The 25,797-nt window shown below is 49.2% G+C and overlaps 1 protein-coding gene and 1 long non-coding RNA gene across 2 annotated transcripts in view; both read left to right on the top strand.

The window, feature by feature from the left end:
* LOC149358821 (uncharacterized) overlaps window positions 1-6,770 on the top strand; it is a 274,468-nt gene extending 267,698 nt beyond the window's left edge. Inside the window, exon 6 of the mRNA XM_089570998.1 lies at window positions 1,450-6,770. Coding sequence (XP_089427124.1) covers window positions 1,450-1,744 — 295 coding nt within the window. The 3' untranslated portion in view covers window positions 1,745-6,770. The remainder of the gene's footprint in view (window positions 1-1,449) is intronic.
* Window positions 6,771-10,705: 3,935 nt separating this feature from the next.
* On the top strand, window positions 10,706-13,871 carry LOC149358820 (uncharacterized). Its single transcript, XR_016288251.1, has 2 exons — window positions 10,706-10,805; window positions 13,427-13,871. It is a non-coding gene; the product is annotated as an uncharacterized LOC149358820 (long non-coding RNA).
* Window positions 13,872-25,797: the final 11,926 nt, after the last annotated feature.

Here is a 25,797-nt window from a genome sequence, read left to right as displayed (position 1 = left end):
AGATGCAGTAAGTTGGGAAGTTGGTATAACTGCATCACTCAAGTAATAGAGAAACAGAGGCGGGCGACAAAATCTGCTAGCCAGCGCCCTCTTGTGTGTCGTCAGTTTCTGTTGTTGTAGTTATCATTCAGGTAACTACTTTGTTTTCAATGAGAAATCTCTCCCAGACCTAGAAAAGATGTCAGGGCGACGTTAAGAACACCGCCAAGTTCACTGCAAAAAGTGCCGCTAGATCTCGGACGAACTGTCTGAAAATATTCCATTCAATTCTTATCATTCCCGCGCTGAAAAGAGACGATTTTCAAATGACTCAATTTTGTTTTATGTTCTCCTTACGCGTGCAGTCGAAGTAACGCGAAATGTCGCCACCAGCTACCGGCGGCGCGAACTTTTCAGTTTGACAACCATGGCAGCTTCCTTTCCAGTCTTTATTCCCCCCTTTTTCTTCGTTTCTAATCTCGAGTCGAAGCAATTTCCCGACCGCCTTTAAACCCGTAAGAAGGAATCAAGAATAGCCTTTCTCCAAGTGAATTAAATCGTGGAACCTCGTTGTCACACGGCGCCTTCACACCCACCGTCCTTCGTCTGGCTTCGCCGCGTTTCCAATACTTACGACACTCACTGCGTTCCCCGAAAGAAATTAAGAAGCCTACAATAAGAGAACGACCCCCAGTTACTCTTCAAAGAAAGTCAGGAACCCTGATAAGATTGAATGAAAACGAAGACCGCCTTCCTCTGTACCTCCTCCCGGCCTCACATCCCTAGAACTTTGCGAGTAGGCCACCAGTAGCGAATAGCGCCTCCTTGTATATACGTATATCGCACATGCGCCAGAATGCGTGCCTGACAGTCTAGGTTAGGCTTAGGCAAAACCTGCCGAGCAGGCGCAGTGGTGAGGCAAGGGAAGTATGGGCTGAGGGGATGAGAGGAGAGCAAGGGACACGAGAGGCGGTATATGTAAGACGGTCGGCGCAGCACCAGAGTGAAAATTCACTAGCGCTGAACTGTATACTTTCACATTCACGCGGGCGCAAGTGGAGAGGATAGCCGTGCGCGGCTATATGCAGTTGTAACGGTGGAAATAATCTCGAAACTCGGAGCGCGCCTCTTCGGCTCAGAATGGAAGAGAGATGGAGAAGGGAGATGAAGAAAAGAGAAGAGAAGAGGGAGGAGTGGTCGCTGTCGGCGGAACAGTCGGAATCGGCGGCCAGTCTGAAAAGGAAACCAATGCCTTCGGGAAAAACGCAACCGGCAGAGGTCGCGGTGCTATGGAAACCACTCTCCCGGACCTGTCTCTTTCTCGGTCTGCTATGGCCGCCATAGCCGGCTACATCTCTAGAGTTGAAATATAAAAGTAAAGACAAAGAACGTGAAAGAAAGCGTGTTTTTCTCTTTTTAATTCCTTCCACTGATTCTTTTCTTTCCACACACCTCTCGTCTTTCCTGCAGGAACCTCCGGTCCGTGCCGCGACCCGAAGGAAGCAGAAAGAAGCCCGGGAGGCGGCGGCAGCGGCGCTCTGGGACGGCGGGCCATGGAGCCGCATTTGAAATGCGAATTTTCTCGGAGGAGGCTCCGGCCAAGCGAGAGAGACAGACCAACCGAGAGCCGCCGTCGTCTCTTTCTTCTCCTCTGCCTTCTATCTTCTCTTTTGCCGTGCTCTTCACTGCGTGCAGGGTTCCGCTCATATTTCTTACACTCTCTGCGTGTTCGTTCTCTCATCGCCCTTTTTCGCTCTTTCTTTGAGTGTTCGTTCTTTTTCTGTATAAGATCTGGCAGTTCGGACTGTACTTCGCGTTTTGCTCGCGAGTTTTGTGATATCGCACTATCTCAACATTGGATCCGCCGCCTTAACTTTATCTTTATTTTACTGCTTTACTTCTGCCGCCTCCTCATCTTGCACTGCCTCCTTTCTTCGTTCGTCCTTTCGTCTCCCCTGTGCGCATCTCTCGGTTCGTTGATTTCTTCCTTCCTTCCTTCCCTCTTTCTTTCTCGCAACCGTCGTAAAATGTGTGTATGAGTCTATGTCTTTATTCTTCTGCCCGTATACGCACATGCGCTTGATCTCAGTGCCGCGAAAAAGGAATGATGATTGCCTGCGCTGAGCAAAGGCGAGACGGGAAAAAATAAGCGCGGATACGGCGCGTCAGACGAAACAGGGCAGTCGAGGCGGCCAAAGCGAAACGGCGCGGTGGCCAAGAGGCGGACGGTGTCTTTTTTTCTTTCTTTTTCCAAAGACCGGAACTAGATGGAAAGTGCGACAGAATGTCCTCTTCCATGTTCCGGCCCCTCCCCCCCCAAAAAAAAAAATTAAAAACGAGGTCTGGCGACAAAATGCAGAAAAACTGCCAGCGCGAAAGATTATTTTGGATTTTTCGTTATATCGAAACTTCGTTCGTCTTCCGGCGGGAAAATAAGGCCTGCTCCGGCATGAAGCATGCAAGGATATACACGACTGGGTGAGGGCGCACTAGCTATAGTACGCGTTTCCGACGAACACGCACACACGAGCATACACGTTCACACAAACACAGCGACAAGGTCTTTCGTCTTGGACTGGGTTTGTTAGTCATAGAGCATCAGGTAACTCAAATACAAGCAGCGGTGGAACGGTCCTGCCCCCTCCTTCCCCACGTCTTCCAGGTAAAAAAGTTTATCTAGAAGAGCTATGCTGAACCAACCACATTTTCGGCGAAACAAGTCCAAGAAATGCATGGTACAAGTGAGACATCCTCCCCCAAAACTATACCCTCCAAATGCGCCGCATAAATCCGCCCCTGTATGCAAGGTCTTTTGGTCCAACCTTTAGGCCTGCTATCCCTAAACGAGGTCTCTATGGCGTTGGGAATCACCCGCTATGTCCCGTTCGCGAACGCAGTACTGACGTCACAGTTTGTTACTACTGAGTACGATACGCTCACCCGCACCATGGCGACGGCACAATCGTGAACGAAACTATAACTACGGAGCGAATACATTTGCTCAACATTCCCGAATGTACCACCCCTAGCGAAAATTATAATGGCAAAACAAATAGCCCAGCTTTTTATCGACAACAGGAAATTAGACCATTAAGAAATGTATCAAATAGAAAATCTGATGGGCTGCTAGATTCCCTCACGCTGGGGCTCAGTGTAGAACTTGCAGGGCCATTACCGTGGCAGAGGCCTGGATTTGAAGCAGGCGTACACTGGTATCCATTGAGAACACAGTGACATAACACTGACATGCAGAGCTTAAAACGTTACCCTTACCTCACGTAAATTCACAGCCTTCACTGGGCTTTTATAATCCCTTAGTCATGCGCCATACGTATTGGCCCTATGTACTGGTGGAAATTTGTTTGTCAGCGAAGCTTTTTAAATAAGTAATACTAGTAGATATTCGTTACGTGTAGTGAAATCTGAGCAGTTTTGTCTTGTGAGGTTCTGTTAGGAGAAGACGGCAATTATTGGTAGCGTGAAGAAAGTTAACCATAGTTTTGTTTCAAACTGTACAAGTCGTTCCCTTTTAGACTGATTCAAACCCATATCAAACTTATAGGGGACCTATACAGCAAATACAGGATTAAATCTGGCCAACTGTATTAAAATTTTAGCTATCGGTGTCTTTTCTGGCTCTTCCGTGTAATGCTGTCAACGCAAGAGTTGGCTGCGCCGGGAAAGAACCACGAATGGATATTTTCCACTGAAGCGGCTGTGTACGCACACTTACAAGCTAGACGCGCCTGATATCGCGTCACGGGCCAGGAGAAGGCGAACTATGCTCAGATCGTCTAAAAGTGGGCAATATGGCCGAAACGATCAACGCCAGTCGTGGACGCGTGCAGGCTGGAAGGCCCCAGTAACCAGAGTACTGAAGAGGCTTGACTTACGGCTAGTGGAAGGAAGTCTTCTTCAGATTGATGACGTAGAACAATAAAAACCAAAGCCTACTCAGTTCGTGGAAGGACAAAAGTCGGCGTGACTATAGCAATACAAATGATCCAAACAAACGCCATATGGCAGGTCTTCGAATAAAAAAAAAACTGCTTTGTTGCTAATACCAGTGTGGCACTTATTTCCGTTTAGACGATCTGAGCCTAGTTTGATAAAATTGGCAGGTGAGCTGAGGTATAGGACCAGTTTACGCTTCCATTTGGCTCTTTACTCTCTTTATTTTTTATTAATTTTTGTGGCATACCGACGCAGAATTATATGAAATAAACTATATTCGCCATTCCGCTGAGGGCTTTATGCTCATAGGATGTCCACTGGTCAAATGTGAAATAAGAAACGAGTTTAAATCAGTACTGTGTAAAGGCAAGGGTATAGCTCATTGACCGAAAGAGAAGAGTCAAATGGGTAGAAAAGCTAAGGGCCATGCTATTTAGCCAGTACGAGCTGAGTTGAATGAGAAGACACGACCTGAAAATCCTCAGCACACTCGTAGCTTAGCATGCAGGGATACTAGTCGCATCGAATCGAAACACGCCTTACGTTCACCGTCTTGAAAGAGTGGCTGGAAAATTAAAGTAGAAACAAAACAGCAAAGTGCCGAGGGACAGAACAAAGGAAATTGGAACTACAGAAGAACAGCGGCGTGTTAGACAGACAGTCGGGGAAAAAGTGTTAGCCCTGTCGGCACCGAGTTTTCCTCTGCCCCCTGTACAAAAGGTGACGTGGGCGGCGGGAGAGAGCTACTACGTCCTTACCGTGCATTGGGATTGGATTTGGGGCTCCAGAATCTGCGGAGCTCTCTATGCTAAGTGACGCTTTTGTTAGGCCGCGGCCCCTTTCGGACGCTCGTCTAACCTCGTTGGCCGTCTGCCGTTCGCAGTTGGCCGGACGGCGTTCGATCAGCGCATGCTCGGCTCTTCGTGCCCTCCGCTGTGATCGGCTCGTCTGACGTCGGCGTCTTTGTTCCGCCCTAACGCGAATCAAAGGCGCGAAAAGCAGCGTACCAGATATTTGCTCGTCTTTCTTAGGGCCCGGGTGTATCCGGAACTTCAACGGTGGTCTATAAAAAGACAAACCAGAAAATCCTAATGTTCCTTCGTGGCCGTTGGTATAGCATAACCAAAAATCTTAGTTCGCAGCGTCAGGGTAGTCCTCATGGTCACATGTCCGAATAGCGAGGTTCAGTCGAATTTCATTTCACTTAGTGCGATTTCAAAGAATAAGCTTTCACTATGCGTTGCGACGTTGCCTGCGAACTTAGCATGTTGCTAGAACAGAATACGAGATTCTACTCCAAGTTCAGCCTGGTTTGTCTTGAATTGAACTGTATTACAGTCGCTCAACGACTTAGTGGATTATGTGTATCCAAAAAGATAACTTTTTAGTAGCATAATGTCAACTAGTTCTGCATGAAGAACGTGCGTTAGTCAATGAACTGCGTTAGCCAGTCTCAGTTTTATGTCGTTCTTTTCAAGACCTCTCGGGGTGTTCACTTTTGCTGCAGCCTTTATAGCGGACTGATGGAACTTCAAAAACTGTAAAGCTATAGGACAGAGGAAGTTCTTCTGAGCTATAGAAATTTGGAGCAATGGCGCCGCCATAATGGCTGCAGGACTAGTAGCAAACAAGGTGGCCTAGAAGGATAAATTCGAAGGAGGCGGCACGCTAGCAAACTCCCTGGGAGTCAGTATCTAGCTGCGTGAAGTTATCCGCTAATTCGACATGAAAGTTTGTGCTCACCTCAATGTGCCTAATTTTCATAATCATCCTCTCCACGTCCCTTCATTGGCAATGTACCAAGAGACTCTGCTTGAGTGAGGTGTTCACTTCGTGTTTTTCTCTTTTCAAGTGCTCAGTTCGTGCCATGCCTGTTACAGGGTGAAACGTCTGCCTTGTCTCCAATGCCGCCGGAAATAAATATATTTTTATTGTCTCTGCTCTTGCCTCTTCAGCTGATGGTGGCCGACAGCGCTGACTGCATCGCCCAAGTGAATGCTTCACACTTTGCCATCCAAGTACAAAAGCTGCCTTACAAAATTAAGCCGCATACAGACTTCGTGGCTTGTCTTTACAGCACACAGAGCTACGTCTTCTTTTTCCTTCAGTAATAAGTAACGGGAGTGTCACCACATTCACCACGGTATTGCCAAGGATTCCCCTAAATGCGTTTATTGCGCTTTGGACTTCCCTCGACATTCAGACTCGGCGATAGTTTTTCTTGGCAAAGACCAGTCTATAAGGGCCGTGCATCCGAAACTGCGTCATTTCGTCAAATAGCGCGGCGGCACGATGGTGCGTCTGGCCATCTGCGCGTTGTTCTCTGCGCGGTAACTCCATTCGGCCGTTCGTGTAGCTGGCGCCATCGATGGAAGCTTCTTGTAAGAAGACGTGCCAAGCAAAGCCGTTGTAATCAATAAATATGCATTTTTCTTGATTTCGTAGTGTTTAAAGCTTCCAGTTGAGTTAGAAATATGCCTGAAATAGTGCGTATCGACCATATCTCATGTTTTAAGAGAAAACTAATCACTGCAAGCAGGAACTACATTCCTCCGTGGGACTATATTCCGCCGCAGACTATAGTATGAAAGGGTGCGTTTCGACTCGGTAGCTTCCGCTTCATTGCCAGAAAAATTTCTTGCGGAGTATAGCGTGCAACAAGGTGCCGAAGTAGGTCACTGTGGTATGTGCGCGACTCACACAGCGTTTATTTTCTCTCTTGCCTCATTTTCCAACGATCACCTCGCGTTCACCTGCAAATATATATACACCCGGAAAAAAAACTTACACGCTCTTCAAATCGTCTGAGTCGAAGGCGTGGCCGCAATAGTTGTATCGCTTCCCCTCCTCCGCACCCCACAAGAGTGCCCATTCTAATGACCACGGCATACCCCCGTTGCATGACACGTGGTCATGCTCACCAACATTGTACCAACGTGTGCACATTGTACACGCTCTCGAAGCAATTGTATTCACTTCTGCTAATGAAGGTCAAGATTCGGATACTTTGGCCTCAGCCTTCGTCTACTAGGGAAGCCATCAACTCGTGCGTTATATATTTTCAAATTATTAACCCAGAATTTGAAGCCTGGAGGATCCAAAGCAAAAACCAAACACTCACCCGCAGATGCAGCACCATGTCACCCGGTTCATCCCACCGCTGCCACCAGTTGTTGCCGCTGCCACCCAGTTGTTGGCTAGGATGGGTCGGTTCGGAGTCGTTGCTAGCTCGCTGCTGCTGCTGCTGCTCGCTTGACGGAACCGCGGTCAAGCTACCGACACCCGATCCCACCGCTGCCACCAGTTGTTGGCGAAGATGGGTCGGTTCGGCGTCGTTGCTAGCTCGCTGCTGCTGCTGCTCGCTTGACGGAACCGTGGTCAAGCTTCGACACCCGGTGCTTTGTTGTTTGGAACGTCCCATCTGTGCTTTCCTTTGTTGGTGGTTTGGTGTTTTGGGTTTGCCTTGGGAGTTGATGTTGCAAGCCAAGATATCAACGTGGACGCGAGCCCATCTCTTCCTGCCCAGCGGTGGGGAACGCTGGCCATTCGAGATTTTCCGGGCCGCGGAGGAGCTATTAAGATCGACGTCAACAAGTCTCGCCGGGTGGCCGCCAGCACGCCTGCTTCTGTGTATGGCTGCGAGCAGCTTGAGTGTGATTGCTTTCGGGCCTGCCGCCATGGACCGCACGCATGGAGAGGACCCAGGTGCCAGACCCAACACCATGCTCGCGGCTGCGCTCATTTTTTTTCTGTGCCTTGGCCACTCCCCCGTAGTGGGTATGTGCCATTTTGTTTGAGGCCATCCAACCAACTCATGGTTCCATGCCGCACGAGCCAGCAGTCCACGTCGCCTCTACAAGACTGGTCGCTTTCCCTAGCAGCCATCTTTCTCGGATCTGGACTAACTGGCCGTTGATCTAAGTGTACAGCATCACCACCATCATCATCATCAGCCTGACTACGCCCACTGCAGGGCAAAGGCCTCTCCCATGTCTCTCCAATAACCCTGTCCTGCGCTAGCCGCGGCCACCATATTCCCGCAAACTTCTTAATCTTATCCGCCCACCTAACTTTCTGCCGCCCCCTGCTACGTTTGCCTTCTCTTGGAATCCACTCCGTTACCCTTAAGGACCAGCGGTTGTATTCCCTTCGCATTACATGCCCTGCCCAAGCCCACTTCTTGCTCTTGTTTTCAACCTCTTGCCATATTTGCATTCGGGCTGGAAGCACTGTGCGTCACGGGGGTATAACTCAGGTCGATCTGCACTGAGCGGCCGTAATTGACCTAAATCTGGAGCTGGACTACGAAGTGCGCACGCATTCAAACCGCTTTCAACTCTCGGTCCCGCCTTGGGGAAACCGTCCGTGACGGGTAATGTGCAGCTGGGTTTATCAACGTTGATGAAATCTTGCGCAAGGACCGCCGTTCATATGAGATGCGGTGGGATAAACCACAGGTGCAGTGAATAGGAAACGTTACAGCGGAAGTACCATGTGGTCCTTTTTTTTTTCTTTCTATTCCTGGCTTGTCTCGTTGTATATCACAGTGAATTGACCAACTTGCCCAGCTTTATAACCTTTCTAATCGGGGTGCAGGATGGACGCTGGTGGTTAGGCTAGCGATCTTCAGGACGGCGGTTTGTTATAGCTCTTCCGTAAATGCACGGGTAATTGCCATTGGCCGGTGCTCCAGAGAGAAGTTTATAGGCTGCTGAATAGTTCTCACCCATATGCAGGATAGTTCTTACCCATAGGCAGGCCCATGAAAATCCTACTTTTGTAGGGGAGAATTTCTGGGCAGAATTAACGGCCTAGTTCCATCCCCAAACGTTGGTTGAAAGTATACATTATAAAGCTCATCATCCAAAGGCTCAACTTCGAAGAAACCTTACCGGCATTCCTCAGCTCTAAATAGATGGCGAGAGCGTTGTGCACGTAGGCGATGGCCACAGTACTTCGACCATTTCTTTCCTATTGTAGCCTGCTGAGAAATAAATTCCAACGTTTAAGTTGATTAAGAATGGAGGTATACCCTTAGATCACGGTACTCGGTTGACAACTCTACATTAAAACGGTAACGCATGGACACCACAGCCCGTGGTGTCCATGCGAGGTGGGCGCATGGACACCACGGGCACTTACTACAGTCCATGTACAGCCTTTGTCAAAAGTAACCAGGCTGCATGGTTTCCTTCTAGCTCGTAAAGTGGAGCCGTTACAGCTTCCCTGAAATTGAAATGGTCGTTAAAGGTAAGGACTGGGGGTCCTCTTACCTTTGTGGGAATCCTGGCTTTCCGCCGTTGCCGTTGCTCGGCTGTGCCGGCTTCCCGCGTTGTTTTTCCTCTTTCCCTTGCTCCCGCCTCAGGCGGTGGAGAGGCGGCTGGGTGACTAATCACTGTCATTTAGCCACAGCTCCGCCCCGGCTCCCCACGGGCCTTTGCCATTGGCGCCTTTTGGCGGGAATCCGGGACCCGCTCTGGGCGGCCGCGCACCGCGCGACCGTCCGAGCGGGGCGGAGAGAGAGATCCCTCCGGAGACATCGTAAGGTGCGTACGCTACTGTTTGTCCGAGCCGGCCTTTGCCGTTCGGACCAGTGCATATACTCGAGCTCGCCCGCACGTGTCCTCTGACCTGCAGCGGCTCGAGCCTGTCCAGCGGGGTCCAGCGACCTCCGACAGGCGTACCTTGCGTTGATTGCCCACTCTCTCTCGCAACCGGCCCAACGGTCGACACGAGAGAGAGATCACAGCACTGCCGCGGGGACATTCTCCTGCAGCGGCGTGCTAGCGGCGCACATTGCTCGAGTCGCTTCGTGCGCGCAGCGGAGCCTTGCTCCTCGCGCGCCTCCGGGACGGGGTGACGATTGAGTGTGTGTGTACTGCTGAAGGACAACGTGAATAAACGTCTCCTTTGTGAGATTGGAGGCCTATTTCCTTGCGGCGAATCGCTCTCCTCCCAGCGGAGGTTGAGTGCACTGCATCGGTGTCCCAGTGTGTGTGTGGTGACGGCTGATCGGGGCCTTTGGCTCGCGCGAAGCTCGAACCCGCGGTGGGTGGTGGCCTGTGTCCACGTAGAAACCCACAACTGGCGCCCCACGTTGGGCGCCAGTTGAGGCTCTTGAAGCTGTTGAGGGCCGCCGCAGTGGCTCAGCGGTTATGGTGCTCGGCTGCTGACCCAAGACGCTTGTTCGATTCCGGCCGCGGGGATTGAATTTCGATGGAGGCTAAATACCAGAGGCCCGTGTGCTGTGCGATGTCAGTGCACGTTAAAGAACCCCAGGTGGTCGAAATTTCCGGAGCCCTTCACTACGGCCTCCCTCATAGCCTGAGTTGCTTTGGGACGTTAAACCCCAATAAACCAATAAACCAAACCAAGCTGTTGATATATTTAGGGATGTGACGTCACTTCCGGTCTAGTGATGTCCCTGCCCTCCAGCCAATGGGAATTATCAGGTGTGGTGACGTCACCTTCCTTCAGCCAATGACCCGGTCTGGTGAGGTCTCTTACCACCAGCTAACGAGAATGACCAGGTCTGGTGACGTCATTTCCCCCAGCCAACGGGAATTATTCGCTCTGGTGACGTCGTTTTCCTGCGGCCAGAGGTATAATTTTATGACCGATGGCACAATTTTTTTTCCCCGATGACACTTTTATTGCCATCGCAATAACACTCCAGGCTTACTCGTGGGGAGCCGGGTAAAATTATCCTTCATGGTGCCGTGAATGACGCAGGCGTGATCGGTGCCCTGTTGGATACCGCGGTGGACCTGCTGGTGTTCTCGGCGAGCCCGCCCACCCTGCAGGTGTAGATTGCGATCCTCATGACGGTGCCCATCCTCTGGCTTCCTACATACATCGTCACCCGCGGACTGGTAAGCTCCATGTTCTCGATGCGCTGTTAGAGCCCCGCGGGAGTAGGTCAAGAGCAAATTCAAGCACTCCTTAGAGCAGTGAGATCTTGATACTCGTTGGTGAACTCCGGGCAGGGCCGGATTAAGAAAAGTGGGGGCCCTGGGCTAATGCGCATCTAGGCCCCCTCTCCCTTTTCCTCCACTGATCCCCGTGCCCCCTGCTGCACTACTCGAGCCGCCGCGGTGGCTCAGTGGTTATGGCGCTCGGCTGCTGCCCCGAAAGACGCCGGTTCGATCCCGGCCGCGGCGGTTGAATTTCTTTGTGGGAGAAATTCTAGAGACTCGTGTACTGTGCGATGTCAGTGCACGTTAAAGAACCCCGGTGGTCGAAATTTCCGGAGCCCTTCACTACGGCGTCTCTCATAGCCTGAGTCGCTTTGGGACGTTAAATCCCCATAAACCAAACCACTACTGGAATGTATCCCATGTTTCATTGTAATTCCACCTAATTAAAATGAACGAAGTGCGATCAATTGGATTCGTGTAACAGTAACGCAGTAGCATTAGTTTTGCGCACAAAACACTACGGGACTCTTGGAACGCGCGACACGTGTCCGTCGGTGCCGGAGCGCCGAACGCCACGGAAGAGCCGCGTGAGCCGACCGACATCATGCGAGGCTGCATTGCAGCTAAATTGCAGGGCGCTGCGTGCGCCGCCTACTCTCCTTTTTCACTGACACCGTGCACAAGCCGACAGGCAGGTTTTTGTTCGCAGCACTGTTTTAATGCTAACGCATTAAAGAAAAGCAGGCTGAGCTAGCTTCCTACAGTCGAGCTGGGTGCTTCGGCAGCGACTACGAAATAGAAACACTCGTTAATTAGTGCCCCGAGAGGGTAATATTAAAAGTTGTTAAAATTAATTTGACTACACGATGAACGTTTACTACTGCCCTCACGAGGCGCATTTGAATAGCAGAATTAAAGTCCTGGATGAGTGGTGAGCGTGCTCGGCGCTGAGCCGAGTATCTGGGTTCAAATCCAGCCGCACGGCGGCCGCGTTTTGATGGAGGCGAAATGCAAAAATGCGCCCATATGGTGTGCGATTTCAGAGCACGTTAAAGATCCCCAGGTGGTCGAAATTATTCCCGAGAGCTCCAAAACGGCACCTCTTTTTTTTTTTTTTTTGCTGCCGCGGTGAATCAGTGGTCATGGCGCTCGGCTGCTTACCCGAAAGATGCGGATTCGATCCAGGCCACGGCGGTCGAATTTCGATCCAGGCGAAATTCTAGAGGCCCATGTACTGTGCGATATCAGTGCACGTTAAAGAACCCCAGATGGTCGAAATTTATTGGCAGTCTGCTATCATTTTCTTGTACTAATGAATTATTTTTGGGGGCAAAACGTAATGCTCTTGCTTCACTGTCGGGCGACGTCCTTTGCAAATTTGTAGCTTGACACAGTAGAAAGAAAGACTGTGCATCCATCAAGGCGTTACAAATGCAAACTGTGGGCTTTGCACCAGATCTCCTTATTTGTTATTCAAAGAAAAGTCGTGGGAAAGTACATAATACTTGCCAATTAATGCTCCAAAGCTAGACAGAGGACATTGAAGGATGCCCTGCTGCGGGGTCCAGGTTACTTTTGACCACCGGCAGTTTTGTAATGTGTACTGGCATTCATGCATTTTAACAAAATATTGTTAAAATGCATAAATGCTGCTGTCAGTGTAGTCGGCATTAAGAGAAAAAATTCCGGTGGCCCTCCTGTCACTAAGTCACGTGACCTTGTGACGTTATCACAACCTGGATCTCAGAAACCCCACCAGTGGCTGTGTTTGAAACAGCCGCTGTTCCAAACATAGCCACCTTCTGTGGCAGTGGCACATCACTTAACCGCTCCTCCACTGTGCCAGGATTGGTAGGAGGACTTCCTCCGTTCAATAAATGTAAAGTAGGGAATGGCCAATATTGCATACTTGGGCATGTAGGTAGAACCTAGGCGACAGAGAAGGACTACTTGTGCGAGAGGTATCAGTAATGCTATTGCATTGTATCCTTAAGTGTGGGTTAAGCGTTACGTGATGGCGAAGTAATTCTTAAGTTTAGGTTAAGCGTTACATGATGGCGTAGGAATTCTTAAGTGTAGGTTAAGCTTTACATGATGGCGAAGGAACGGATAGTTTCCATGGCTGTGAAGTGATATGCCAAGAAAACCCTAGGCCACTGAAGGGACCATTTACGCTATCACATCATACCCTGAAGGCGGGGCTTAAATGCTCCATCAGGTTTCTGTCCCTACCTAAATGCATATGAGCATTGAAACCGTGGTGTGGTGCTCGTCAGCTAAGTGCCTAAGCCACTGAGTTTTTGTGTAAACATTGGATTAGGGCGCTTAGCTTGTACTAGCTAAGTATAATAAGCCTCTTAGTAATCAACTTGCCTAACTTTGTTTTCTGGTGGCAAGATGTATTAGGCTGTTTCATTTCGACCAAGTTGTCTATCCACTGGAGAGAGAACTTAGAGCAGTCAGAATAATGAACACAACAGGAAGGGCACTTCTCACTGTACTTCCGGTGGTTGACCCTCTTGTCTGTCCTGGCTTCACTTGTTGCATCAAGTTGCTGAATGTATGGTTCTACACAGGGCGCGTGGCTATTGAATACTTGGATCCAAACCCCGAAGTGCAGAAGTACGCCTTCAAGTGTCACCGTGCCAAAGACAGCAATGGCATCGAGCTCATCTACCCTGTGAACGCAACTGTGAACGCATTCCACAACTTGTACAACACATTTGCGGCGGGAGACAGTGACGGCCACGTGAACATCTGGGACGGCTTCAACAAGAAGCGTCTCTGTCAGTTCCACAAGTACCCATCGAGCATTGCATCCCTGGCCTTTAGCCATGATGGCTCGCTGTTGGCTATTCATTCCTCTGCGAACAGGGCGAGATTCATAAAAAACCGCACGACGCCATCTTTGCGCGTCGTGTCACTGATCAGGAGACAAAGCCGAAACAACTCCATTATCACTGACTTGTTTTTGTTTTATTTCTTTATTTTATTCAATAAACATGAATGTTTAACTCTGAACACCTGTACTGTCTCCACTTCAGCACCCCTTTTGAAGTGACCTTGTGAATTGTTTTTTTTTCCGTTTTCATTTTGCTGGATGACTTTTGAGCTTATAAGCTTTTAAGCAACAGGCATTAGCTGCATATGGAAAGTGTACAGCTTGGTTGATTTCAAGAAGCAAAATTGGTTGTTAGTAAGTGGAGCTCAATGCTCACAGTACTTTCATCCAATATTTTCCTTGTTTGCAGTAGCTGAACTCAAATTAGAATATCGAAAATTCGAACTCGCCAGAATCGAGCTTTTGGTTCATTCGAACTGACGAATTGGCCGCGTCTGAATTACGTGTATCTCAGTAAGAAAACATGCCCACTAATTTGAATGCACGAGCGAGTGCCACTGTTAATTCGCTCAGTCTGAGCTGAGATTTGCCATCGGGCATCCGCAGGCCAGAAGTTGAGTGGTCGCACGTCAGTAACCACGGCGAACGATTGCATAAGCTGCCACGCGCAGTCTGCTGCGCTGAAATTGGCCATGGTTTCTTTGCGGCAACCGAAAGCTCCTCGCGAACATAAACGTAAGCCCAGCTGTGCTGTTGAGAAACGTAGCAAAACATTTTAAAATTCTATGTTTTGGGCATAGGAACGTTCTTTCCGCTTGGTAAGCGGCTTTGGGCAGAGTTTCGTGAGAATAGTATGGCAACACTGGGATAGCAGACGGCGAGTACGTCTCACGAAACTCTGCCGCGGCTTTTGTGGAAACCCTCGCACATTGACTTACATTAGAGGAGTGAAGACTGTCACCAGCGCTGAAATCACATACACAGCCAGTTTAAACCACTAGAGTGGTTTATCACTGAAACAATGTTATTTATTTCTGTCACCAATATCGGCAACTGTTATTTTGCTGGTCCTGGGTGACTCGTATCCCCATCGAGGCGCCCAGTTGTGGACGTGATGTCACTGCCGTTGTTACCGTGGTGGCAGTCGTAACTTAAAAAAATATATATCTAGAAAATGAGAGCTAAATATAACGATTTACTTGTAGTGGCAAACAAAAAAGTCAGCGGTGGGAATGCTGCGGCGATTGCGCAAACTTGCGCCTTTATATTAAATCTGATACATGCTGCTACAAAGTGCCGAGGGGCTGCACATGCGCGGGAAGGCTTAGCGCGGTTTACGTGTCCGCTGTTTGGAACGCCTTTGTCGGTGACTGCTTTGCACCCGCCGCGGTGACTCAATTGTTAGGCGCTCGGCTACTGTGCCGCAGTACCTGGGTGCGAACCCGACCGCGGCGGCCGCGTCTCAATGGAGGCGAAATGCGGAAGGCGCCCGTATTCTGCGATGTTAGTGCATGTTAAAAATCCTCAGGTGGTCGAAATTATTCCGGAGACCTCCACTGCGGCACCGCGGGTGCACAGTACCATGTAGTAACTGAGCTGACGTCGCATGAACAGAGGCTTCGGACGACGTAGGCGGGACTAGTCTCAGGATATTAGGGACGGAAACTACCTCGACCGGGTAGTTTTGCCGGTAGAAATCCGTCAATACATTACAGTCGGAGCGCTCCCTACCCAATGGGCATTGGAAGTCCCATGGACGTCCTGCGGATGTTTAGGATGTCTGCAGGACGTCCATGGGAGGTTCAGTGCCCATCGGGTAAGAATGTGCTGGTGGGTCGTCACGATGGACGGAGAGGGCCAAGGCGCAGCTCCTTAGAGAAAAATACTCGGGGGATGGAAGCACCGTGGAGTCTCCGCTGGGAGCATTTCCCGCAAGGTAGTAAGTAGCCTCGGCAGTTACGCGAGCAGAGTTGGGATGGCTGAAGAGGATACTACAACGCTAGGAATTACTCAGGAAGGCGCCAGCACCATTCTTTGTGATTACAAGACGGTCCTCCGCAACATTGCGCGAGGGCGAATCTCCGCCACCGAGTACCACGATGCCAAAAGGCAGGAAAGTTATTGGCCTGGTTTGGGTCCCGGCTCATGAAGGGGCCGCTCACCAGTACGCTCGAGGTTTTGTCAGCCGTGCTGGTGAGGAAGACTCCGACGCGGGGACCTTGCGAAGTGAGACGCTGGACAGCTGCCAGGCCATTGCGAGTTATTACAGAGATCTTAGGGGCGAGTCTGCCTCCCCCGAATACGTCGCTGAGCCGAGATCAAGCCACCACGGGGAGGCGACTGCAGACACGGTCGCTGCCAAATTCATGGATCAGTGCGAATATATTTCTGATCTAGTAAATCCTTACTGCCAGCGTTGCGGTGAACTAGCAACGCTGGATCACATAATTTGGGATTGCGCGGAGGATCTGTCTCCAGCAGGCCTGGTTATAGCTCCCTCAAAAGCATGGGAAGCGTACAGTCCAAGGCCGTGGCAAGAGTGCAAGAGGTAGCCAGAAATATTTTTCGAGGGTGTCATTCGCCGCCGGTAGAAAAGTAAAAGAAAGCCTGCGCCCAAACAGTATCGTAGTCCATAGAGTTAAAATACTTTTAATTGCTTTCATAAAGCCGAAGGGTCCGTCGTTTCGTTCACTCTAATCTCTACATAAAATACTTGTGCACACAGGATTGCTTGAACTTGATTCACTGAGAACATACGTAAAAAACGAAAAGTCGCGGCAGTTTCAACTATTTTCATGTGATTTACAACAACACAAGAGCTTCTGCTCAATAGCAAAGTCAGCAACTGCGAACGAATGGTATTTGTCAAAATTTATACTTCATGCATGTAAACCTGCGCCCGGCCGCAGAGGCGCTTAAAAAAAGCACTTTTTATTTTCGTAATAGTTTATGATCATTTGAGGACAACGCAAAGGATGAAAAAGTAGGCTGACGTGAAAAGGTATGTTTAATCGGGTGAACTGTGCCTACTGTGAAAAGGAGTGCCATACTTCGTGCGGTAGCGAAGAGGTGTGATTCTTCTCAGCAATAAGTTCCGCTTCCTATTCTAGAGCCACGACAACGTAGTACATACATCAATCTTTTCAGGAATAAACCGACACTCTTCTTATTTTTGCTTTTACATTTTAATATATCGATGCGGTGTGTAAATAGCATCGGCGAAATAAAAAGGCCGAAAGGTGAGAGAGAGAGAGAGGAGATGCGGCACTCAGAAAATTTCGGGGGGGGGGGGGGGGGGGGAAGGGGTGCTCTGGCACTGACCCCGCAATGTGCAATATTCGCAACATTCGCAACATTCGCAATATCCACAATATTCGCAATGTGCTTTCCTTCACTGTTTATGCTCTAGTGATATAATGGTAACGTTCCAAGGCGCCCGTTCAAGTGAGCGCGGTTTCATCGATAACCTGCCTTATTCCGTTGCCGTCTCTCCTATCGGGGTGAATAGGTGACGTTGCACTTGCATGAAGCAGCCTGAAAAAAGTCAGTCGAGCGCGGTAGGGCGAGAGCCTAAAACTTAGGTGAAACAATGCGATCGCCGCCTAAAAAAAAAGAAACAAAGGTTTTTGCTGTAGCCTCAGATGGAACACGTGCGAAGTAAGGCAAAAGATAAGGTCACACCCGCTTGTTCTCGGCACGGCGGGCGAGAATTCGCGAGATTAGGCCTAAGTCTACCGGGCAGTAGCGATGCGGCGGCAGCATGGCCGCGCCCTTTCAGTGGTGCTCGGGTGTAATTATCTTAATTATTGGTGACGTTGTTGGAAACTGACCTTGACTGAGTGAACTAATGAAACCCTTCCTGCCTCGCTCGTCGAACTGTGATGCCTCCTGAAGCCCTGCATTAATTGGGGCCTTGAAACTATTGTCAAGTTAGAGTCGGACCAGAATTGAAGAACCCAGCTATTACCGCGGCGCCTGACAACGTCGTGTTTGCGCCACCTGTTCGCCTGTCCATCGCTAAACACGTCGGATAACCTCTTCAATCACGAAACAACGAACTTCTGCAAAGGTGCCACTGCAGCCAGCCTGTCAACGAAGTGCGGTGTTTTCGGCGTCGCCCCTTCAAAGGGGGAACTCGGCTTGCATGGACGATGCCTTCCCAAAGCTTCATCCGCGGCAGCAAGAACGGTAAGTGTCTGCTACTCGCACTGCTGGATTCGCGAGTTTTGCAATACTCGAGCTTCTGTTAGCGTAGAAAATGCGCTGAACGCACTTACCAAGATAGCGTAACAATTTTTATCCGGAGTGATTTCTGGCGCCAGTCGCCGAAGCACAGCTAGCTGTAAGCAGGGATAGGCAACATGCGATCATGTGTAGCTGAGGGGTGATCGCGTGTCTGTTGTTGGTCTAGAAGTTAGGGCACAGCTGCAAGCAACGATAGGCAGCACGCAGTGATGTGTAGCTGAGAGGTGATCGCTGATCTAGAAGTCAAAGGCACGCCCTGAGACGAGCGTCTCTTCTAGAAAGCAGGGAGGGAAATAAGCACCGAAGTTGTCGCTCAGCGATTACTGCAGATTAAGGAATTAGAAGCACTGTTTTTCCCGGTACCGCAGGGATGGAACTTTCGTACCAGTGGGTTTAAGCATTCTCCTTTAGGAGAGAAAAGGAAATGTGGGGAGGTTAGCTGGAAGAGGACACCGGATCGATACCCTGCACTGGGGGAAATGGATGAGAGGATGTCAAGGTGCACGAGAAACGGTAAAGCGCTGTTCTCTAAAGAATGAAAGAGCCGTTCCACTTCGTAACACCTTAGAAGCCTTCATTTTTTAGGTGATAGAAAGGCACGAGATTGGCTAGCATTGGCCCGAATGCTCCGTCTTTTGCATCGATTGCACTGGCACGCATATATTGACGAGGGGGCCCGAAGTTTCGCCGAGACTTCAGCCCACTCAAGTTGCGCTACTATGAACTATGTCGAGGGCATTTTGTTGGCACTGTGTGGAGAGGGGTGGGCATTTTGCTGAACTGCGTGGAGGGCATTTTGCTGCCGGCTGCCTGCCTCAGCTTGATGTGCCGCTCTGCGTTCGCACAACAGAGTACGCGGCCCTGTAATTAGCCACAATGTGTACGCAGAAGCAGAAAACCTTCGCAACGTTGTCGCAAAAAAGCCCTTGGCGTGAAATTCCCAACTATTCGGCTCCGGCATACATGATCGTATCGCACAGATCTTCATTAACTCGTCGCGTTCTTTTATTTTTGATACCTTTTGATCGGCCACAACAAGAAGTAGGACCAGATTCATGCCAAGCTGTCGTAGACACGATGCGCTGCCAAGTTCCAATGCTATCGGGATTTGTTCGCCTATCTACGTAGCGGTTTGTTGCGATTATCTTTACAGTCACCATTCAGGTTCATCACCGCCGACGCGCGGCCTTAGCAATCGTCTTTCGCCAGGACTCGCGTATGCGCGCCGGACGTGATTAGAAGGCTGGCGAAATATCGCAGTTTTGAAGCGAAAAGCTTCACTACCCGCACTACAGCCGCGCTTAGCGTGAGCCGTCGGAGCCAAGATTTGCCGCAGCTGCGCATGCGCGAAACCGAGCGACGTCACGCGCGGCGCAGGTGGCCGCAGCCGCCGCCGCGCCGACTCCGCCGCCTGACCTTTCGGCGCAGCCGCGCGCTACTGCGCATGTGCGCCGCCTCCTCACCGCCGCTACTACTGCGCGCTCGCCTCCTCGACACCGTTTGACCTTTCGCTGCAGCCGCGTGTTTACCACAGTTACTACGTATGCGCAAGGAGGGCTATATAACGCGCTTGCCTACACCGTTATCGTGGTGCTCCCAGTGCATTGTGCGCGAACTGCGACAGCCATGACGTCAAGCAAAACATAACTGCAGCTTTTCGCTTGTATATCCAGGCTTAACCAGAGCTAAGCCACTGCCATTTTTTTTTCACTTATGATTTCGCAATGTTAGAAACTGTTCGCAGAGAAGTATGTATACGGGCTTTGCCAAAAACACCATACATGTTTCACCTAAGATGTTCAGCAATTTTTTAATATGGGCTTTTTCAGTTAGAAGAGTGCTTTTTATCTGCATAGCATTGTCAGCGGTATAGCTCATCAGATTACTGCTAAAACATGCTAACTTGTAGGCTGGTTAACTAAACTTTGCAGTTGTTGCTCAGTTTTATTTAGTGAGATGCGTGAAATCCTTCGTGAGTAATATCCATGCCAGTTTTTAGAATTTCGAAAACGCATTTACTTTCGCCCCGCCACGGTGGCTCAGTGGTTACGGCGCTCGGCTGCTGACCCGAAAGACGCGGGTTCGATCCCGGCCGCTGAGGCCGAATTTCGATGAAGGCGAAATTCTAGAGGTCCGTGTGCTGTGCGATGTCAGTGCACGTTAAAGAACCCCAGGTGGTCGAAATTTCCGGAGCCCTTCACTAAGGCGTCCCTCATAGCCTAGGTTTCTTCGGGACGTTAAACCCCAATAAACCAATAAACCAAACCAAAAGCATTTACTTTCGATGCTGTGAGCCAACAATTTTGCCTACGTCGCGTCAAAATACACGCGCTCTCGAAAAGCTTGCAGGCGAAGCAACCCCTGCAGTGCTCGTAACTCGTCCAAATAGCCAAAATATGTTTGGCCATAGCGCGGAGAGCAGCTGCGTTTCAATTCTAAAAACTGATATTCATATTATTTGCGCTGGGCCACATGCCTATCAGTAAATAAGGAGACTAACAGTAATAATTAAAAGTTCACTATTTTATATCAGTTACCATCCTACTAGTTAGTAGTTCTTAACTGTATTCTGATGCGCTACACTGCGGACAATGCTGTGCTGAAAAAGCGCTCGTGTAGCTCAAAAAGCCCATTTTCAAAACTCGCAGGTCTTCTTAGGTGAAAAACTCGGTATGCAGTACAGCCTACCTAGTTCGAATCCGGGCCATGCACCGTGGCTCGCTTTGGCGGTCCAAATGTGTCGGCTGTGAGGCGAACTGTTGCTCACCTGTCCGGGACTTCCCAAAGTGCTATAGACAGCCCCAGTACACGACATATAAACAAACTTTTTTTGGCTGTTTTCCTACAGCGGTTGCATAGTCCAGCGCAACATGAAGGTTCACTGTCGCTTAGGCCGAAAGGCACCAACAACTTTTTACTGGTGTAAGGTTCGTTTACTCGCCAGCCAATAATAAAAATGGCGGTACAGTGTTGAGAAACCTAATGACTAGCTGTGCTGATGTGTGCTGTACTCAGCCTTCTTGAGGTATTGCACAGCGTTAGAGTACTTTATTTTAGGTGAATTAGGCCCGAAGTGATCGCCTGCAAATCGCCAGACTACGTATTATCGTGCTCAGCATGCAGTTCAGCGCCTGCATTCGACGTCAACCATGCAGCGTCATGCGCTACGCGGTCGGAAGGTTAGTTGGTGGAGCGTTGTCTAGGAAAAAGTAAATATAGCTGTAATTTAAACGTACACTGAATAGTAATCTGAACTCGTCTTTTTACCGCGGGAACTCGATCTACACGTTCTAGGAAGTCTTAGAAATTTCGAATTATAGTCCTGTGCGACCGATTTCCTCAATTTAAATCGAATTAAACTTCCGTCTCCCGCCTTTTTTTGAACTCGCCGCAGACGGTAGGAGGAGTCAACCGATATTTCAACCAGTTCCGTGGCGGCTTGCCGCTCTGCCATCGGCGGAATGATACGTACCGGTCGGCGAAAGCAAAGAGTCCGCGCGTATTTTTATTTCTGTGGGCCTAATTTGCGGCTATGTAGCCTCTGGCTGGAGTAATTTATTCACGGCAACCTAAAAAACAAAATACAAGCGAAAGCGAAGCCGCCACACGACCGCCTGAAAGGCACTTCACGCGTTAGTTGACTCCTCCTACCGTCTGCGGCGAGTTCAAAAAAAGGCGGGAGCCGGGACGTTTAATCCGATTTAAATTACGGAAATCGGTCGCACAGGACAATAATTCGAAGTTTCTATGAATGCTCGGAACGTGTAGATCGAGTTCCCGCGCTAAAAAGACTAGCTTCGATTACTCTTCGGTGCTCCTTTAACACACACCACACAGAAAGACTGACGGGACGGGACGGGCTCCGAACGACAGCGCCCGTCCTGTCCGCCTTTCTGTGTGCTGTGTGTTAAATTAGCCCTGTTTTTACCTTTTGTTAGATAGACACCGCTTGAATGTGTCGTGATGGACACTGCAGAAGACCATGCACTTTCTAGTACCAGCTGCGTGTATAACTTTCCGACACCGCCGGGCGACCGCTGCTTTGTGATTGGAGCTCCGCCTATAACTTGAGTATTTCAAGACATAGTGAGTGCCATGGTGTCCGTTCATGGCGTCTGTGGCAACAGTGTTCAGAGTTTCGCTTGAACAGCGTAGGATCCCCACGACTGTATGTACACGAGTCACTGTCGCTGCTATGCCGACTTTCTTTCGATGATCCCAGGCAAAAGTAAATTCACCCAAGAAATGGTTTGCTTTGGAAGTCACATTTACAGACCTGCCTGCATTTTGTAACCGTTACGTAACTCTATGCTGAGCCACGTTGCAAACTTTACTACGTTTTCTGGCGTGCAGGGGCTTGTCAGTTCTGGTGAATGACCGTGACGTTTTCTCTTTACCGCAAAGTCAGTTTTTTTTAGTGCTTCGGCAGTAGACGGATCAGTACCGAGGCACTTGATCGTCATTACCTATGGCGTCTTAAAAATCACCCTCAGTTCCCTCTGCCTGCCAGGTAGCACCGAAGCATTAGACCAATGTGACATTTTTCTTTTGGTCAAACGTTAATTAAGTTTTCTTAATGACCTTTTTTAATAATTTCTTTACGTTACAGATGAACATCCTAGTAAACTTTTTCTAACATTAATTAAACATTATAACAACGTAAATGTAATATTGTCGAAAATAATGAAGCAACCCTGCACTAGTATGCAGGCCCACCATTGTGACAATTTAATCAACGCTTTGCAAGGACCAGCAACGAAGGCGACACTTCGTCTCCACAGTAGAGCACAACATGCGACTAGAATGTACTTACCTCCGAAAGCATGCAGTGGAGTCAAGCTTACACGCCCATTACTGAGAGGTGTCCCATGAGTGGTAGTAGCGAAAGGATAATAAGCAGTTTAACAAAATAATCTGCTTGAGCATGTTACCTATGGCGGGCACAATCTAAGAGATTTAGTTGCGCGAAGCACTGCTAGTTGGAAAACATGTTTACTGTAAAATTAGTGGAGAGTGTTCTGGGACTCGGTGCTAGAAATATATCTGCAGTGTTTTATAGTTATGATTCAAATATAATAATGTTTAATAAACAATAAGGAGACATTGCTGACTTGGAACGTTAAATATATGTTTATGCTGCAGCGTTTACCATCATTTGTTCATTTTTAACATTATAACAAGAGTTGAAAGCCAGGATTGGAATAATATTTATGTTCAGTGTTAAACTAATTTTTATGTGTAACATATTAACTTAAATATTAAGTTCTAACAGTTAATGCAACGTTTCAATGTAACAATGTTACTGAACTTGCATAAATTTTTCATAAGATTGTTCTAATTTTCCGTGCTACCTGGGCGTGGCCAGCATATCGCCTTTGACACGTGTGGGGATGTGGGAGGGACAGCTTTATTTTAACAAAAAGGATCCTTTGTTCTTGACCAAGAGTCCAGGCGTCTGTGCTTCACTGAGAACTCTGTACACTTACCATGATTGGCTAGCTGGTTGAGCAACTAACAGAATGTCATTCCATGAGGAGGCGGACCGGTTGGGTATGGGGGACCTGCCATCGGTTGGGGGCATTCCCACACCGTGTACTGTGCGATGTCAGTGCGCGTTAAAGAACCCCAGGTGGTCGAAATTTCCGGAGCCCTCCACTACGGCGTCTCTCATAGCCTGAGGCGCTTTGGGATGTTAAACTCCCATAAAACGTCCCACAGGTTGTGTATGAGGGTGCCTTGGCCGCCCCACATGTTGAGCAGAGTAGGAAGGTCAAGGTGGGGTGGTGGCGATGAATGTCTGCAGTTGCCGCCAGACTGCACTGTATTTTGAATTTCGTGTACGGTGAGGTGGTGGGAGGGTAAGCGCCTGTTTTTGTAATAAGTGGTTTTTTGATGGTATGTGAGAAGAGCCCGAGAGGATTCCTGCGTGGGTTTGGGTGTCCCATCTTCTTGGGGCCTGAAGGATAGTTCTCGAGTCAGCGTATGAACACGCTGGTTACCGGGGATCGAGACTTACCCAGGAACCCACGTGAGGGTTATCTCTTGGGTAAGCGTATGTCCTGATGCGAGAATGCGTCGGGCGATTGACGTGATAATGCTTTGCTGAGTGACGGTACACAGCTTTGGAGACGGTGGAGATATCCGTGATGTTGGGATCTTGTGCATAGTGTATAAGCACCAAGCCCATGGCCGCGCCTTCAGCCTCCGTGGGGAAGGTGGCTGCGGCCCCGACGGTGCCATCCTCGATAGTAGGCGGGGACAGCTGCATAATAGCCCGGTAGGGTGCGTTGTGCCGCGTTTGCATACATGTCGGGTCTGCCTCTGTAGTGGTTGTTGTAATACTAGGCTCGTGCCTGGCGTCTGGCCCCGTGTAGCTCGGGGCTCATATTTCTGGGTAGAGGTTTGATGCGCATTGGACCCTGGATGTCAGGTGCAATGATTTGATAGTTGGGGGCAGGTGAGCAGGTAGATTGGAGCCTGGCGAAGATGCCGTAAGAGATGTTGGCCGGTTTCTGTGCGGGTTAGTTGAAGTATCTGGTTGTCTCGTTTGGCTTCGTGGAGTTCCGAGATAGTTTTGTAGGTGCCCGTTGAGAGTAGTGATTTGTGCTAAGCGACTGTGGTAGGCGGAGCCTTGAGATTATTGCCTTTCTAATAAAAGCATCAGCTTTGTCTTGTGAGAAAGCGGTAAGGAACGTGAAAAGTCGTGTCTGGTGATGAGGGCGTCTGTCATATTAAAGGTTTCCCTCTCCGACAGTCCATGGTTGCATGTGGCTACACTGCGGACAAGACCCTCGATTTGTTTGGTTCGCTTCTCTAGGAGTTGTACAGTGAAGGTTGCATCCAAAGCGTCCTGTATGTGCAGTCCAAGGACCTATGGAGTCAAGGACGTTGGAGTCCAAGGAGTCTATTGACCAACTCCAGGGGACCAGCGGTACGTGGTCGTCGTACATTCGGAGGTGCATGCGTGGATCCCGGGGAAGTGGTCTGATCATCAGCAGTTCCGATTTGAGCGGGGAGCACATAAGGCCCATATTGGTCAGGTTCGAGGTGATGATATCAACTGCCAATTGTAAGGTGTCTTGCGCCTCTCCTGTGTAGCCTTCAGTCGTTGATGTCGGCGTATATTGCCGAGTGGAGGTCAGGTATGTTGGTCAGTTGTTTGGCCAGCGGGGCTAGAGTTACATTAAATAAGAGGGGGGAGAGAAGAGCTCCTTGTGGAGTGCCCCGGTTGGGGAGGGAGAACGGAGGTGACGGTATAGTGCCGAGTTGGATCTGGGCCGTTGATTGTGTCTTATTAAGAAGGCTTGGATGTAGCGCCACATTTGCGAAGGTTATGTTCGTGGCTAGTATTGTTTCTGGCTACTTTAACTATCTTATCCATATTTTTAATTATTTTATTTACATGATACTGGAGACCTTTTTGGTCCAAGCAAGGAGGCAAAAACAAATTGTACAAGAAATTGTTACAGAGCATTGAACAAATGCAGCTTACGTACATACGTATGTTTAAAATTCATGCATGCAGCTATAAAAGCACTCCGAGATACATCTTCGTCAGATCTAAAATAGTCACAAATGCAAGTTTCAGAAGGGCATTTTGAGTGGTTAAAAGATATATATTGCTAATGACATTTCCCTCTTTGTCTCTTAGCGCATACATCTAGTATCTACCTATGAGTAGTTTTTTCTTCACTGCTTTTAGGCTACCTCCGTTCCACTCCTACCTTTATCCCTTCCTTTGCGGCGCTTTTCGGGTTGTCCACCGAGATGTGTGATGCAGTTACTGCATCATTTCCTTTCCTTAGAACCAATTCTCAAACTAATTTTGTTTTCTTCAGGGCTCGGCTTAAAACCTCGGAA

This window comes from Amblyomma mixtum, chromosome 2 (assembly GCF_055824585.1).
Source record: "Amblyomma mixtum isolate Tamu chromosome 2, ASM5582458v1, whole genome shotgun sequence".
Classification (NCBI taxonomy): Eukaryota; Metazoa; Arthropoda; class Arachnida; order Ixodida; family Ixodidae; genus Amblyomma; species Amblyomma mixtum.
Note: the sequence above shows the minus strand (reverse complement) of the source record. Positions and strands in the feature narration are given on the sequence as shown.